The sequence below is a fragment of the Sphaeramia orbicularis genome, chromosome 3, assembly GCF_902148855.1.
Source record: "Sphaeramia orbicularis chromosome 3, fSphaOr1.1, whole genome shotgun sequence".
NCBI classification, from domain to species: Eukaryota; Metazoa; Chordata; class Actinopteri; order Kurtiformes; family Apogonidae; genus Sphaeramia; species Sphaeramia orbicularis.
This window is the reverse complement of record NC_043959.1, coordinates 47426018-47444319: the sequence shown is the minus strand read 5'-3', so window position 1 is coordinate 47444319 and position 18302 is coordinate 47426018. Positions and strand designations below refer to the sequence as shown.

The 18302-nt window shown below is 36.2% G+C and overlaps 2 protein-coding genes across 2 annotated transcripts in view; one reads left to right on the top strand and one right to left on the bottom strand.

Moving 5' to 3' along the window:
* The window catches only part of adam10a (ADAM metallopeptidase domain 10a), a 29608-nt gene extending 25390 nt beyond the window's left edge, over positions 1–4218 (top strand). The window contains exons 14-16 of the mRNA XM_030123284.1: positions 595–815; positions 945–1071; positions 1386–4218. Of these exons, the coding sequence (XP_029979144.1) occupies positions 595–815; positions 945–1071; positions 1386–1492 (455 nt within the window). The 3' untranslated portion in view covers positions 1493–4218. The remainder of the gene's footprint in view (positions 1–594; positions 816–944; positions 1072–1385) is intronic.
* Positions 4219–4790: 572 nt separating this feature from the next.
* On the bottom strand, positions 4791–16757 carry lipca (lipase, hepatic a). The gene is made up of 9 exons (XM_030123343.1): positions 16492–16757; positions 14350–14528; positions 12193–12372; positions 11306–11423; positions 10985–11218; positions 9235–9477; positions 7482–7596; positions 6879–7097; positions 4791–5239 (listed from the first exon to the last, which is right to left on the bottom strand). Exons 1-9 carry the CDS (start codon positions 16571–16573, stop codon positions 5125–5127), a joined length of 1485 nt encoding a protein of 494 aa, XP_029979203.1. The 5' UTR covers positions 16574–16757; the 3' UTR covers positions 4791–5124.
* Positions 16758–18302: the final 1545 nt, after the last annotated feature.

The following is an 18302-nucleotide window of genomic DNA, read 5'->3' as shown; positions in this document are numbered from 1 at the left end:
GCTTTCTATTTTGCAAATACAGAACTTTGTGTGGCATACCGACATCCTGTCTTGTTTGTTTCCCTTTACTCAGCATTGACTGGTTTGAAGATGAATGTATATTTATTGTTGCTGTGTTGTCAGTTAGGTTGGAATCCTTTTGAAAAGATTAAATAGGTTCATTTCGTTTATTAGTATTATAATTGCATTAGTGTCCACCACCACATTTTCTTCACCTTCAAGTACCATTGCGCTCTGTTTTCACATTCTTGTCCTCTTGTAAAATATACAAAAACTTTCAGCATTTTTACATCAATAAAATGTAATGATAGTTCTGTCAAAAACGTCATCTCCTCTTTCTATGTGCTACTGCAACTGATCTTCTTCTGGTTGTTTTTTCCTTTGTTTAATGGCTGATTACAGCCTGTGTTAACTGGTCTCTTATTGTAGTTAGTCAGAAAATGTTCAGTCTCGAAATAGACGGGTCCCACTCCTTTCATTTTGGTTTGGAAAATCACAACCAAATGTATTAGGTGTGTCAGCAGCATATATTCAGACCACAATTTTTGGGGGGGTAAACACTGTGTTTAACCCTCTCTCTTTTTCTGTCCTCAGTGAAGCCCAACACCTGCAGCAGCACAGGCTCAGATAGATGGGCCATGTACTTCAGCAGACAGATCAAAACGCTGCAGCCTGGCTCACCCTGCAATGATTTTAAGGGATACTGTGATGTCTTTATGAGGTGCCGTCTGGTCGATGCTGACGGGCCTTTGGCAAGGCTAAAGAAAGCCATCTTCAACGCAGAACTCTATGAGAATATTGCAGAGTGGATAGTGGTAAGTATTAAAATACTGTAAATACAGCAATTGTGGGAAGGTTAGGAGTAAAGATTAGACACACAATGTAAAAAGTGTTGCTCTATCACCTGTATTTAGACATCCTTTAATATATTCTTTGTCAAACAGGCTCACTGGTGGGCTGTGCTGTTGATGGGCATCGCTCTTATCATGCTAATGGCTGGATTCATCAAGATCTGCAGCGTCCACACCCCCAGCAGCAACCCCAAACTGCCTCCACCAAAGCCACTGCCAGGTACACAAGATAATTTTTCCGTACAAATGCAAATTATTTATACAAATTCACCCACCTTATAGGGGTTATTGTATGATTGTACAATTTTAACTCTGTGTAAGTATGAATTACAGGTATAGAGAAAACCCATGGAGACAGGTGCTTGTTGTTACGCATGCTCAGTTATGTACTCAGATTATTTATGTCGTTTCTTAAATATGTTCGTCTTCGTATTGTTTTATCATAATGTACGCGATATCTAGAAATGACAATAAGCTCAACTAAAACCTCCTAGTTCCTGGCCTTCATCGTGTATTTTTCATTGTGTTTTTTAGGTACGCTGAAAAGAAGACGACCGCAGCATGCAAACCAGCAGTCACAGGGCCAGCGTCACCAGCGTCAGTACAGAGAGAACTATCAAATGGGACAGATGAGACGCTGAGACACTGGTCTGCTCTTTGCCTTGGTTCTTCTTAGTGCCTACAATGGGAGCACTTCACCCCAAAGAGTTATCTTAACCACATTTTGCAAAATTCAAAGAACTTCACTGGACAAAGCCTGAAGTTTTTTTGAGTCTAACAAACTCAGCACGTCTGCTCTAAGAGCCAGATTCGCAGTGGTTCACACAGCTTTTATAGGAAACAAATAACTTTTTCAAGGAGGGATGAGAAGAGAAGTTCACTGATCTCTGTTATGTGGTCTTAATGTTGTTCCTCGAATGCTTCTTTATATGAGGATGGATGAGAGAGAGAAGCTTTGTTTTAGATTTTGCCTTCCTCTGTCTTCCATCTGTCCTGCATTTTTTTTTTTTTTTGTTCCTCTTTGGGATGCTGCCATCATCAGCACGATAGCAGGATTGCAAGTCACATGAGTTTTTGCTGCCAATCAAAAACAACCGTAAGACATTGTATCAGAAGAAATCTCTTTTTGCCAATTTAATTAGATTACTTTAAAACAAAGCAACATCAAAACTGAAGCTTCTATTTCTGAAACATACATGTGTGCAATTGTACAGATCTTACAGTAGTTTTTTTCTGTTTCTAATGACATAGATTTTCTGTATAAATATTATTTACTGATTAAATTCACCTTCTCAGGATTAATAAATCAAAAACAAACAGGTGTATTGGGTAGATGGATGGTTGCATGTGTATTTCAGGGTAAAAATCCCTCCAGGCCGACGCCTGTAAAGCAGGGTTGAAGTTGGCTGCTGTGGGATGCAGAGGACAGGTTGTATATACGAATGTAGACAAATGACCTTAAAGATTCGGTGTCATCTGTTCAAAGATGGAGGGTTGTGGTGGGGAGATGATCTGGTTATGTATTTTACATGCAGCTTTGTTTACATAAATGTATGTAGTCTTGGGCTGAAGTAAATGGTGAAAGAATAGCTTTTTATCAACCTGATTGTATCACATTTTACTGCTTCGTAGCTGTTTTATTTTTTAATGATTTCTTGCTTCACAGTTTTGTGACACATTTGTAAAGAAGTTTGTGCTCTGATTTGTGTCTTCTTTCAAAATGAGCAACTGCTAAGAGTAAAAGCAAAACAGAATGTAAAAGTTAAACCCTATGGACAATGCAGACCCACATATATAATGAGTCATTTTAGAAATGTCCCACTGTGAGTGTTCTACATTCTTACTGTTTGATTAGTCCATTGAATTGATGCAGTTGCTGTTTTTCATAAGTCTGTGCAAAAACTACTCAAAAACATGAGCAAGAAACGTCTAGATCTCATTGATTTCATTGGATGTCATGTCATTACAAATGTGTGTCAGATGCTTAACCAGTCTATGTTAAAATGTTTTTGGATTTTGCTTTTGATGATTTTACTCACAACTCAGATTATTTGTATATGTGGAGGAACTTAGTGGAAGGGGGGAAAAGATAAAGTTATATTTTTTTGCTGCTGTAACTGAAATTCACCTGAGTGAACAATCACTGTGTCACCCATCAACCACTGTTCTGTTCTTTCTTCTCTTGTGATGTTGCTTTATGTTACACCCTCCTGTTTGTGTAATCGCAGCTTAAATGTGCCTACTAGAACAGTGTGACGGAAGGTGTGTACTGTTGACACTGAGGCCCAGACCACACACAGTGGCAGGTTACCTGAAGCACTGTTACCCACTAAAATCAAAAGAAAGAAATGTTCTGCAGACAACATGGCTACAGTTTGGCAACGTGTGGTATCAGATTTGTACATTTCCTTTTTGTAATGATCTAAAATTGTCCTGCCCTAATTTGGCTGGATGTTTCAGTTGTCTCCAGCCAAATAAAATTTAGGTCACCATCATTGATGTGTGAAATTACAGAACACTCAGAATCGAGTTGCTGGAAAAATATAGTAAAGTATATATAGTTTCTTCAAATCCCTTTAAGTCACAGAGTGATTTTTTTTTCTTTTTTCTGAAGAGTTGGAGTACTGCTGCAGCTCACTGTTGTATTCTGTTTCTTTATCAATCAGATAGATTCTATGCAGAGTATCACAGAGCTCAACAGTGAACAAGTACGCTCCTACACAGAGAAATGCCTTCATTGTTTTTCTCATATAATTAAAATGAAAAATTCTGTTGTGATTCCTTAATATATTCAATCTGGTCCATGTACAACAGTGATGTTTCTGAAAGGAAACAAAAAACGAATTGACTTTAATTTCATTAAATGTTCACCTTGTTTCTATCTTTTGGTGCTACTGGTAGTGCTTTTACTTTGTCAAATATTTTTCATTATCTGACCATTTTTAGAGCGTGTGTGTGTGTGTGTGTGTGTGTGTGTGTGTGTGTGTGTGTGTGTGTATTGCCGCTTTGCTGAGTCATCCTATTCAGTTGATATGGCATGATGTGGACGATACTGGGATTTTAGGGTTAATACTCTGGGAAAATTTCTTTCTTTCACATGTTGCAATGATGTTGAGAAAATGCACTGAAGTGTAAGTGATATAAACAGAGAATCCAAAATGGCATAGATTCAGTACTACTGTCTGACTTTAATGTCTGTTTTATACTGTGTTTTCTTTTGTGTTGTTTTTATGTACTTTTTATTCTGTTTCCCATTCTGCTTACTTTGAGAATCTTACTAAATTTGCAAAGGCATTGTGCAAAAAATAAAAAATTCTTTTGAACTACTTGAAATGAATTAATAAACCAGAATTCATCAAATACCTGATTTCCCTGCTTTATGTTTCTAATTAAGAATGTTTAGGAGGCTGTGAAATAATATTGTCTTTGAAATATATACATATATATTTATATATATATTTATTTATTTATTTATTTATTTATTTATTTATTAATTATTTATTTATTTTTTTTTATCAGATTAAGCTGTGTTTAAGTGAATGTCTAAAACTTGAAGCAGTAATGAAAGACCTACAGCCACCAGGACGTGAACTGACATGAGCGAGTGTTGAACTTTACTCATGGCTCTCTGTGATTAAATCTGCTTCTAGATTAGGTTACTTCCTTTTATTTCATTCTGCTGTCTTCCCTCTGACTCTGCAGCTTTGTACTTGGACCTTTCCCAAGCTGCTGGTTGGTTATTTGAGCTTTTACTGTTATCCAACCCATTGAACATTTCACCTACATTTCCATGGAGATTAATGTTGTATTCTAGTATTCAGTACACTACAGCATGTTTGAGTGTGTGTGATTTTTAACTGGGAATGAATCCAATTGTTAGTCCATGAACAGAAACCATATCCACTAACATTCAGGTGAAGAAAAGAGTCTACCACAAAATAAAATAGAAAATAAGAATGAATATTTATTGCAGTGGCTTGACATTAATTAACAGATGCATTTCAATTATTTTAACACATACACACACTTAAAAAATACATTTACGTCCCATGGAATTGCTGTTATCAAAATGTCATTGAACTTCTGACTTTGTGCTCAATGTCTGTGGTTTACAATTTGAAATCCAGTTACTTCAACCCCTGAGACACATCTATAATGAAGCAAAACTGCAACACAAAGCTTAGATATTATATTGAAGTTGTAAATTGCTGAAGTGGGTAAGAACAGGTTACTATTTCACCACCCATCTGAGCAGACGTAGGGACTCAGTTCATTAGTTGAGTTTTCTTCTGCGTTGTTTTGGTGTGTCGTTTTTACAGCGCACAAACACTTTATCCTGAGCCACTTCAATAGACTGTTCGTCATCTGTCATCGCGCAAAACGACGTCCTAGGAGCAGAAACAGTGAGCTTTAGTGAGCAGTTGTTTGTAAGAGTCCATGATAAAAAATGTGCAGGACACAAGTTGAAAAAGTCCACTAGGTGGCGTTCAAAGTCTATATCATTGTACTGTAGGTTTCCTGCTGCCAAATGTGGGCCACCACAAGATGTTCTGTATCTTTATTTACCAGGGAACTTATTAAACTGTGATGTGTTAAATTTTCAGATCAAGCTAAACAAATATAACAGTTAAATGTAGTTTAAATACGTTGCAAAGGGTCATTGTATTTGCTGTATAGCTCAATACAAGAGAGTTTTTCAAGTTCACTTCTAGTATTTCAACTGTAAAGTATTCCTCTTATATTAACATTATTCCTCATTTAACCCCCAAAGACCTAAAGTCCACCTGCAGCCAAAAGCATCTACTAATCTAAGATGTTTAATGTCTTTTGAACCAATAATCCTATCAATACATGTAAATTATTCAAATAAAATGCAGTTTGTCATCTTTCATGGACATCAGATATAACTCATTTGGACATCCAGAGGCTCCGTAGTGAACATGGAAACACTGTCATCTTCTGCAACACTCATTTATCAGTCAAACCCATGTAGTTTGATAAAGGACAGAGTTTGTAGACATACACTCAGCAAATGATATATTTTGCTGAAAAATCACTTTTTCCTCAGTTCTCTCTTTTTGGTATAATAACCTTTGAATTTACTCTGATGATCAGTTAATTAAAGATAACCTGATTTTTACTGCAAAATGCAAAAGACAGAGGATGATATTATAATGAAAGGTGATAAACCATTTAGGAAAGGTTAGATAAAGAGGAAAGTTCTCCACAAAAACAGTCTTCGGTGTTTAACCCATAAAGACCCAGAGCTACTTTTGTGGCACTTTCCAAATTGATTTTCTCTATATTTAACCTTTCCTACATGATTTATCACCATTTATTATAATAATATCCTCTGTATTTTGTGTGTGTGTGTGGTGGTTTCAGTGAAAATCAGGTACTTTTCAATAATTAATTTACTGGTAATGTAGGTGTTCATTAAAGCTCAGTTTAAGGTCGAGGGATATTATATCAAAAACAGAGAAAACTCATGAAAAATATCACTTTTTCAGCAAAGACATCAACAACTGAACATAAAAACAAGTGTCTTCATCCACTGTCATTGATCCGACACCATGGGTTTTGCTGGTGAATTAGTGATGTAGAGGATGACAGTGTTTCCACGTTCACTACAGAGCCTCTGAACGTCCATTTCATGGTCATATAGGATGACCATGAAAAGATGACAAACTGCATTTTACAGCATTTTTTTCTACATATTAATAGGTTTAGAGGTTCAGAAGTTGTTAACCATTTTAGATCAATAGATTATTCTGTTTGATAGTGGCTGTTTGGGTCTTTATGGGTTAAGGGTTGAGCAAAAGGAAGCGAAGTACAGTCACAATCTACTCTTTATTAAGTCTTGAGGTGCTGTACTATTTCTATTTACTGACCAACACTATCAAAACTGTATGATTTATTTATTTATTTTTTTTTACAAGATGTAACTTTGTCATAAAAAACATTCCACCCTGCGTATGGCCATGGCTGTTATCACTGTCGCCTGCCCCTGATAACAGATAAACCTACCTGTCCTGCGTCTCGCCTGCTTTGACACTGATTTTACCCACGGTGAGCTGTGGGTTTCTCCCCTGGCCACCCCAGGGGATGATGGTCTGCACTCGGTTCCAGACGTTCTTCCACAGAGCCGGTCCCTCCCAGTGAAGTTTGAGCAGCATCAGATCCCCCAGGTCTTTGTCCAGGGTGATCAGAATGGTGGACGTCTTGTTACCTGTGACATGATCAGTGCTGTGACAGAATTGTGTTTTATATATAGTTAGCTCACAATTATTTATGACAACACCAATATTCTGTGCTGTGGTCTATAAATAAAGCAGCACATGAGATGTTCCTCTTCTTATACTGGTTTCCTGAGGCTCTCTGATATGCAGAACATGAAGGATCATATAGTTGGCATGCAAGGAAGACTGTCCCTTTATGATACACATGAGTAAATTATTTATTCCGCCCATCTTTTTTTATAGTTTTCTTTCATGCAGAAGCCAAATATGCTGCCCTGTGTATCAGCTGTTGTCTGTAACTTGCTTTCTTTAATCATATAGTTGAGAGCACAGCTGTATATTATATTAAAATATCATTTAATGTAAGCCAGATACGAGGACATGCACTCACAATGTGATGGGTAGGTCTCCACTTTCCTCTTTTGTTCCAGTGAGAGAAATGATGAGAGAGGGTTTGATGCGCTCCATTTGGTTGACAAACTGAATTCTGAACTGGTAATGATAGACTGCAGAGGAAAAAGAAGAAAACAGGGGAAGACCAAGTGACTAAGATGGAAAAAAACATTCAGCTTCGAATTGTGTCGGATATATCTTTTAAAAATTATATTAAATAATGGGTGGGTTTTTTTTTGCATAATATGCTACACATAATGGCTTTGAAGGATAAAGCTGGTTGTTTTATATTCACTTTTTATTCAAATTTCCTATAAAACAGTGGGGGGACAAGTGTTCAGTGATTTTTAATGGGGATGCACCAATATTGTTATATACGCTTATATTTGGTCAATAGCTAATGCAGATACAATTTTACTTTCTATTTCCTAATATTATTTTTATTGTTATCTACCCCTATCTTAACATAGAAATCTACAATATGAACATAAAAATAGTCATTCAGTCTTTCATCACATTATCTTTGAATGAACACAGAATCACAATTACAAATTTGCAACAAACTTAACTAAACATATCATGACTGACAAATATCTGTCAGTGCCATTAGTGAAAAGATATCTTAAATGCTGATGCTGATACTGGCTGATATACCAGTACAAGCTTTTTTTTTTCACCTGTTCTAATAACACACAGAATACTCCAAGTTCACGTTCTAGCACTGGCACTAGTAAGTTCTACATTCAAAACTTTCAAAGATAAAACTATGAGGTATCATCAGCAAACTACAGTTGTGGAAAAAATTATTAGACCACCCCTTTGTATTCTTCAATTTCTTGTTCATTTTAATGCCTGGTACAACTAAAGGTACATTTGTTTGGACAAATATAATGATAACAGCAAAAATAGCTCATAAGAGTTTAATTTCAGAGCTGATATCTATCCATTTTCCATGTTTTCTTGATAATAACCAAACTCACTTAAGTTCTTGCATCAATAGCTATGGCATTGTACTGCCAAAAACAGTGCTTTTAGGCATTCCATGTTTTCTTTTCTGTCTGTTTTAGTCACATGATACACACAGGAGCTAGTACTTCATTGCATAACCATTGTTTCTGATGACTTTTAATGGCCTAATAATTTTTTCCATGACTGTATACTTAACATATGAAAAGTAATAGTAGTCATTTTGTGATAAAATGGTCCCTGTTAGTGTTTAACTTCCATCTATAAGCTGACACTCTCCTGTAAAAATCATGCATCCTTAAAAAATCAACTGTTCATGAGGAAAACAGATTGGCTTTCAGCTTTGTGGTAATGCTTAAATACTCTTTTCATCCATCACAAACATTCAAATCATGAACACATTTGAAGATAGATAGCTCTCACTGAACAGGAGGAGGATTAAAAAATATATATATATATAAACTGGAAACAAACTAAACCTGCAGAGTGTATGGTGTATGTCTCTGAGATGTTGTCAAGTAGAAGTGTAAAAAAAAAAATCAGATTTTTCAGGAAACACAAAAATTTTAACCGCAGACAGAAACTGGGTATTTGGTTATTTAGGCAAAAAAAAAGTTGACGATATAACATGTATTTTTCTAACTAATGGATGATGTGTGACCATTTTGTGCATCCTGTAAACACAGTAAGTTACCCCTGCTGTGTGTCAAACAGAAACATCTACTGTTAATACCATACATGCATTCAGAGGGCATCTGTTTTATAGGATCAATGCACACACATACGTTTGTAAGGCATCCGGGAGCGTGTCTTGAGGTAGAACCTTTTGCTGGTGACGGTGCGGACCTTCTTGATATTATAGCCCAGTGTGTTGCAGCGGTTCTTTCGACAGTCGAGGCAGACGCCTTTGTCAAATACACTGTTGTCGCTGCACCTGTAGGCCATGCTCTGCTTGTCTTTATTCAGTATGGAGTCAATGAACAGATGGACAGATCGCTCATGAGCACATTTCACTGTCTGCTCAAAACCTAGGAGAAATAAACACACATTTCACATCTAAGATCAGAGACACATTGATCTTTTCTTTCATCTAAAACAGCCTTGACCAGAGCCAAATCCATGTAACATTATAAAACTTCTGTGCATTGAGAGGTGTAGAATACCTAAGTCATAGTGTCTGACTTAGATTGAGTTCATTATTCCTAAAAGTCCGACATCTATCAGACTGCCCTTCTGTCAAATCTGCTAAAAGCATCTCATTATGTCTGTACTGGTCTGCTCTGAAGAGTCCATGTCTGTAGCCTGGAGGCACCTCAGCTCTGAGGGATGGACAGAGCAGAGGAAGGAGGCACATGTTCCTAATTAACTCCCGAGGATGACAGATGCTTTAATGTGGCTCACACTGTCATATTATGCGGATGTGTTTTGAATCGAGAAGCCTCATAAATCCCAGGGCCACTTGTGTTAGTTAGACTCCAGAGAATTAAATTCATCTGAGGGACTGTCAACAAGCAAAAGATGAATTGATTCCCATGAAACTAGGGAAAAACCAGTGTTATCTATTCTTTTCATCATCATTTTTTAATGTTGCATGCTGTGTTTTCAGTGTGCAAGTCACTGCCTTCATACATGTTCATTTTTTAATATTGAAACATAATGCAAATGTTTATTTTTTTGCTACATTGATCCGTTGATCTCAGATGCTCACTTCTGCAAACCTGGATCTGAAAATTGAAAACATCTATTTCTAGCAGTTCATGATGTTGGGGAGATCCCTTGCTCTCAATCACGTGCATAGTATTGATATTTTAAAAAACATTTTTAGAAACATTGGCTTCACCAAATCCATGGAAATGCAGAAGAGATGACTAAATGTGTTTCAGGTGGAGAGGAACTCTATAAAAAAAAACAAAACTTGAAATAAAGCTTCTTACTTTCAAGTGAAAAATGTTTTACTTCTGCAAAAACAGTTGTGAATCAATCATGTTTGTGTACATTAACATTTGGATTTTGTTGGTGCCTAGTATGTGATGTTAACATTACTTATAAAGTTTAACTGTAATTGACATTTTGACATTACTTCCTCATCTAATTTCTATGGTAAATTATGCAGCAAATTTCTTGCACAATGCAGATGTTAAGCAGTTCATTATGCATTTCTGGAAGACTGGGTCCTGAAGATACCCCTGGACTATGCAAATAAACAAGTCTTACCTTTACAGACTTCATAAAGTCTAGCAAAAGTTTACAGTTTTGGCTTCATTATTACAAACAAAAGTAGAAGGGTGTTTTTTTTTCTATTTTGTAATATGCCATACAAAGAGTACAACTAGTTAATTTATCATATAATTTACATAACCCAACCTGCCCAATATCATACTCTACAATGTTCTCCTACAGAAAGACTCTATTGCATGCAGTTAATGTTATTAAAGTGCTTATTTAAACTCAAATCATAATTATTATTAACATATTTATACACCTTTTATGTTCCCTTGTTTTGTCCGATATGTTTCTTAATGTTGGTTTTCATACCGAGGAGTCCGTACTGGGTTATGTGCTCATAGATGTTTTTCAGGTCACATCCTGGTTGGAAGTCTCCTCCATTGGGGTAAAAGTCAAAATGTGCCACAGCCTGCTTGATGCCCACACTGAGGCCCATACGTTCATGGGTGAAGGTGTGAATGGCATCGACGAATTCTGCGTCATCTGGTGACAGTCGGTCTGTGGGAGACATTCCTTCAAACAGGGGCCCTGCAGGATCAAGACCTGGACAGACAGACATTTAAAGAAAAGATTCATCAAACCCCTGAAACACCTATAAATATGTTGTTGTCAGAGAGTAGAAAAACTCACCAGTAATTCTTCCAATTTTCTCTGAACTTTCCATATAACTTCCTGCAAATCCAGAGATGTGAGCACCAAGACTGTAGCCAATCAAATGGACCTTTTTAGGTGGGAATTGGTAATATTCCTGTTGGGGAATTTAACATGCACACATTTGGTAACTTAAATATGATAAATATATTATCTTGGCAACACATGTTTATTGTTAGCCAGTTGTTTGTACATTAGTTGCAAATTTGCTATACATTAGTCATTATGATACACTTGAAATAACTATCAATAACATGACAATCACTGTTTATTAATAGTGATTAGAGATGTTTTTGATTTATAAAGTTAATATCCTTTGCTAAATTCACAAGGTCAAACAAGAGCAATTACTAAATGTCAAACTACTAATGGATTAATTATGAGAAACGCCTCCCTTCAGCATGGGGGGCATAGTCTGAGTTTGTTGGACTTCATTTTTGATGCCATTAAAACTTTTATTTTTGTGTCTTGTTATATAATGATAAATCATTTGTATTAAATATTACTGAGGGAGAATGATTATTTTTGTTGTACCACCTCATAAACCCACAAACATATTAGGATCATCATTCATATTCAATAACTTTGTCACTTATCATAAATAAATGGTCCTTTGTAGGTTATTGAAGGAAAACAGTTAAAGGCCCTGGACTTATAGAATGTGCTCAGGTAGAATTAACAAACGCTTTATACTGTACTTATAAAGAGCCATTATGTTACTCATGTATATGAACTATTTAATGGTGAATGTGCTTTCTTTCTCTTTGTACTGTTTAAGGTGATTATGTTTAACATTTCTTTATCAGTTTTGAGGACAAAAATGTTTCCAGACTTAATACTTCTGAAAATAAATGGGTAAATCTGACCTTAAGTAGCTGCAGCAGGTGGGCGATGTCTTTTCCGACGGTGCGTGTGCTCTGGGCAGCGATGGGGTAGTGTTGGTGAGCCAGAGTCAGCCAGTCTGTGATCACCACGTTGATGTTGATCACACTTGTCTTCAGGGTTGAGGCTAATCTGAGCACCCAACCCTCCATCATACCGTCCACCTTAGGACACACAAGACTGTGGTTTAGAAATCAGAATTATTCTGGTCTAAAGCATTCCTGAATATATTATTTAATATTTACATGTTATTTTGTACAAGGTTTTAAGACTTTTACTGGCTAGGTGTTCAGATGTCTTTGATACAATAACAATACCAGTACCAGTACCAGTTCCACTGCCAATACTGATGCTAATATTGATATTGATGCTTTGGCTTTGTTACAGCTTCCTCAACGGTACTTTTTCAAAACCAATTTAACATCTTGAGTAAAAGAAATTTACTCCACACATTATGAACAACCTGTCCAAAAAAATGTCCCACCCTCTAACATTTAGCATTGGCCTTATTTAGCTTTTAGCTTTGAATATGGTACGCCTTTGCTGTTGCATTGTTAAATTTAGCAGTGTCACAACATTTATTTCTGTCATCGTTTAGATACAAAACATTGCTGAACGTAGACTTGACCGACTGAAGCAACCCCAGATCATAACACTGCCCCCACAGGCTTGTACTGTAGGCACTAGGCATGATGGGTAATCAATGATCCACCATCTCTTCTCCATCTCTTCTAACCATGATACATCCATCACTCTGGAGCTGGGTCAGTCTGGACTCATTTGGCCTTGTGACCTTCTTTTTAATTTTATTTATTTTTTTATTTTTTATAAACTTAACAAGAACTAAAGTGGCAGAGTGAAAAAAATGCGTTTCAAGATCTCTTGCTTTCCATTCAGAAATCTTCAATACTAATGCCAATACCTATATTGACATCAAATCTTCCATTGTGGTTCTTAAACCATACTTCTTCAGTACCAATGTAACATCTAAATATCAACAAAATTGCTTCAAACATTGCTGTACAAATCTGTGGTTTTATTCAAATATTCCCTGCTTTAAGAAGATGAAATGGAAAACAAATGACAAAAGTGTTATTACTCTCTCTCTCTCTCTCTCTCTCTCTCTCTCTCTCTCTCTCTCTCTCTCTCTCTCTATATATATATATATATATATATATATATATATATATATTTATATACAGGTTGTCCCATAAGTCTCCATACATAGGAGACATAATACACATGGTTCAAACATGTATTTCTTTATATTTCTTCTTTATAGTTCTTCAGCAGTGGAGGACACGCATTGAAATGTGTTCCTGACAAAATGGCAGTCATATAGAGCATATTATATAAATAAAAATGGTTTATGTCAAGAAACGTTTATTTTTCCTATGTATGGAGACTTATGGGACACCCTGTATATATATATGTTTTATGTACATTTATAAAATAGATTTATACTAGAAAAAAAATATGTTGAAGTACATCTACTAGCACAGACAAACATTCCTTTAAAGTAAAACACATTCTCTCATTAATTCTCACAATTTCACATTTTGACCTAAGACTGTATCTTGGAAACTACAGCCAATTGGCTTTTTTTTTTTTTTTTTTTTTATCTTAATTTTTCTATATTAGTGACTCAAAGTTGGTAAAGTTCTGCTACTTTTATTCTGGGGGCATTTTACTTGCAGACCAGTGATAAAACTAGATTCATAAATAAAAATGTAAATGTGTTTTTTAACTTCAAATGTTTGTGTCATCTATTTGGTTCATGTCCAGCACAACTTGACTGTTGATGATGTCATTCATAAACTGCATAAAAATGCTGCATACACTGATGATTTACTCCATGGTATTTAAATTTGGTTTGAAATAATAATCAGGCATTCCTTAATAGTGAATGATATCTATGCAGTTGGTCAGTGCCATGAAATGATCTAAATCTGTTTCTGAGCCCAAGTCTCCTTGTTTATTTCACACATTATGTTGTCATGTCAGAATTTTGCGCCTAACTGCCACGCACCATTTACTCCTAAAGCTCTGCCAGCAGCTGTTTCTACATTTTGGTCAAGCTCCATGTTTTGTATCCACTGGTTCAGTGAAGTGAAGTGGAAGATCAGTGTGAGGTGACCTACCGACCACCCGTGAGTGATGATGATGAGGGGATTACTGCTGTTGAAGCCACAGGAGGTCAGCGTTTGCAGCTGCAGAGGGTCCAGTGCGCAGGTGTCCTCACCTTGTAAAAACAGGCTGAAGACTGAACTGCTGACATACGGCTCTTTAACCTGTGGAACGGCCTTCTGCTCTGCGTCGGCTACATTCAGAAATCAAACAGCACAAGAGTCATCTGTTTACTCTGGATGATAACTCTGTATATCTGAACACGCCAAGGTATTGCATATGTTTACTTTATGGTGAATAATTACAAAAAGACTCACTGTATATGTTAGTTTGACAGCAGAGAAAATATTCAAATTCATGTATTGATGTAATTAGTTGAGATTTAACAGTAACAAATCAATCTTTTTTATGTTGGAGCCCATGTAAGATGACCAACGCCCTTTCCAGAAGCACTTTGCTGTGCTTCCAGGTCATGCAGTCTTATTTGGCTTCACTAAAAGTTCCGTCAAGTGAAAGTGTGCCAGACTCTTCTCGTAATTTCTTATACAAACTCCTCCTCCCTTAACATGTTTAAACCCACAGCTCAGAAACCTCCTATCACAAACACTACAGATCCTTCTCCAAACAAATATATCATTACATTTCCTTTGTGGCTTCTTTCTGATCTGTGTCAGTCATTTATTATTTTAAAGTTTTGATGGTAATAACATGAGAAACCGAGGCGCCTTAACACACTTTGATATAGCTGCCATGCTCTTCGCTCTGGTTGCTGATATGAAGCCCATGATGAAAACATCTCAGCAGTGGAAATAGTAACCATCCATCTATCATCCATCATCCATCTGTTCTCTGCTCCTTAAATCCCAGCCCGTCTTCGTGTGTCTCTTCACTGTTATGACTGTGTATCCATATGAACACTAAAAACAATTAAAACAAGAAAAGCACTCAGAGAGTGCAGACCTCCACCGAGACAGATCTGCCCCCCCCCCATCACCACCTAAATTTAATAATTTGTTCCTTGTGCCAGTATCAACATTTTCCTGAAAATTTCATGAAAATCCATAACTTTTGGAGTTATCTTGCTAACAAACAAACAAACAAACAAACATGCAAACACACAAAGCATCACAATACCTCCTGGCGGAGGTAATCAATATGACTAACTAAAAAGAGCATCACATCACTGCAATTAAAGATTACTTTATAAATCTTATTATGCTCAATATTGCAAAACAAACGTCCTAAAAGCATGTAAAAAATCAGCTGGTGCTGTGTTTTATTCTGTGAGCTGTGACTGGAGACATACGTGTGTGTATTATAACATGTTAAGGGTTCTGTAAAGCATTTCAGGGGATTTTTTCCTTTTGATCACAGTTTTCTAATTATTTGTGGGGAAAAAACATCAGTGAGCATTTTCAATGACAGATTTTCCACATTCAGTTTTTGCAATGGGTGACTGTTGCTTGAGCCATGGAAATATCTCAAACAGATGTATAGAAATCTGCTCAAACATGATGTTGTTTAGTAGATTTTAAACAGTTAAATGTTTTGTGAATCCATGATACACATGTTTTGTGCAGTGAGTCTTCAGATAAATGTTAAAACTGGAGATCAGCTGTTTCCACCCACAGTGACATTGCTCTGTTAAACTGCAAAATATTAACTGGAGGATTCTTTTTTACAAACATGATGCACAGCTGTGTTTTTTCAAACAAACAGAACTTGTATTCTTATAAGAGAAAGGAAGCTTTAAAAATACCCCCCAAAATCAAGCATATCAAGAAGAACAGATGTAAAATACTGCATATTCCACACTTAGGCTATGTGGGTAAGGGGTACGCCATTACCCACGTTGCGATGCCCACTTATACTTTGGACATAATGCTCTAAATGTCATATGTGTGAAGGTGATTTTTGATGTTTTGTGGTACGTTTTGGGGATAATCAGCCAGTTTTGGGGCAGGAAGTCAATTGCATAATATATTGTTTGAACTGTGGAGTTCAGACGACAACTCTGAACATATGCAGCTACTATATCCAAAAAATGAATGGTAAAATAAATGATAGATTTCCCTTTGAAATTAGTTTTTACATCCATTCATTAAAAATACATTTAAAACAGTTTTGGGGTTGGTTAAACATGACATTTCACTCACCTGGTCCATGTCCTTTAATTTTCTTCCCCTCACAGAGGTGATACGTTAACAGCAAACAGCAGAGGATTTTAACCACAGACATGTCAGACACCTGGACAGTCAAACACTGTTAGTCCTTCAGGCCAATACGTCTCCCACAGGTGAGGACAACAGGATTAGAATGAATGAAGCTCAGATCCTTTGGTCTGTGAATGCAGAAAGTTTTCAGAAGTATCTACACTACCACAATGATTGAAATCAACACACATTTTACTATACTGTCCAGAGGGAGAGGTGACTCATGGAATAATGGTTTTATGGATTCAGATCATTTAGTTGTATCCTGATTGGCTGGGGGCTGGACTGTGTAAATCACATGTATTATGAGAGAGCAAAGGTATGAATGGGGAGGAGAGCTTCAGCCAGACACTGAATACTGCTAGTATTACAGACTGTTATGTGGAAACACCTCTAACTTTTTTTTTTTTTTAATAGGTAAACATAAAAGATTAACCTCAAAGAATACATTTCCTGCATCTATTCAAATATTTTTACAGTTTAAGTGAAGCCCTTTATGCTTTATGTTTATGTTCTGAGATTATCTTTCTATCTGCCTATTTTTAAATTATCCTATTGATTGAATAATTAAATGATATTTCAGTGGCTGTTTCAGGAGATTATTGATCAGCTCGAGTTGAGGACAGATCGTCTTATCTGTTTGGACTGCCCTTGTCTCAGACAAGAGAAGTGAACCTGTCACAGCTGACATGTACTATCACCCGACAGTGGACTGTTTTCAGTTTTTCTGAGTACACACTCAGGGTTAACGGCCACATTATGGTCATGCAGACCCTCACACGATGATGACGCAACTGCAGCACTTACACGCCACATGTGGACTGTTTTTTCTTTCCCTTCTACTGTATGAAATGACATAGATTAATGTTAAAATGATTTCATCCATTAATTCAACAGTCTGGCATTTCTTAATCAGAACTTAATGTTTTCTTAATTATTATCATGAACACAAAATCATTTGGTTATCATTCATGGTCAGGTATTTTGTCCTTTGTGTCCAGCTGTCTTGTTTAGATTTTTTTTTTCTGTTGCTGTCAGTAATGCTAATTCAAGATCTCAAGGATCAAATACATTTTTTCCTAAAATGATGTAGGTAAAAATCCTACTTAATGCCCACAACCTTACAGTATCTAAAATATATCAGTCAACAGATGGTGTATCATTGGTTCAGGTTTTTTTTTTTTTTTTTCAATTATTTCTTTTGGGAGTATTTTTATCCATTATTTTGAGATTTCACAGTAGGAATGAACAGAAGCATGAAATAAAGACAACATGGATCAGAATCAAACCAGACTATTGTTTTCAGTGGTCAAACACCTTGAAATATCCATAAAGTAGCACAGGATCTCATCTAATACTGGATTAATATTATTTGTGTCAGTTCTTGCTGTTCCATTGGACTGGATGACAAATAACATGTCCATCTTGTGTAATGGGTGTTTACCCCATTTGTAATGAACAGTTGGTTGACTGGATATTTATTGTTTCTCATTGTTAGAGATATTTAACCCATAAAGACCCAAACATCCACTGTCAGCCAAAACCATCTACTGATATAAACTGTTTAATACCGGTTGATTCACTAATCTTATCAATAAATGTAAATAACTGAAGTAAAATACAGTTTTCATCTTTTCATGGTCATCAGATATGACCCATTTGGACGTTCAGAGGCTCTGTAATGAACGTGGAAACACTGTCATCTTCTATAACATTGATTCACCAGTAAAAACTATGGAGTTGGATCAATGACA

Bases quoted from the DNA above. Each gene is read 5' to 3' on its own strand.
- lipca (XM_030123343.1), bottom strand. From the start codon at position 16,573: ATGTCTGTGGTTAAAATCCTCTGCTGTTTGCTGTTAACGTATCACCTC. The intron at 14,529-16,491 runs GTGAGTGAAATG...TTCTGAATGTAG, and splicing joins AATTAAAGGACATGGACCAG to CCGACGCAGAGCAGAAGGCC. The intron at 11,219-11,305 runs GTGAGTTTTTCT...CTGTCTGTCCAG, and splicing joins GAAAATTGGAAGAATTACTG to GTCTTGATCCTGCAGGGCCC.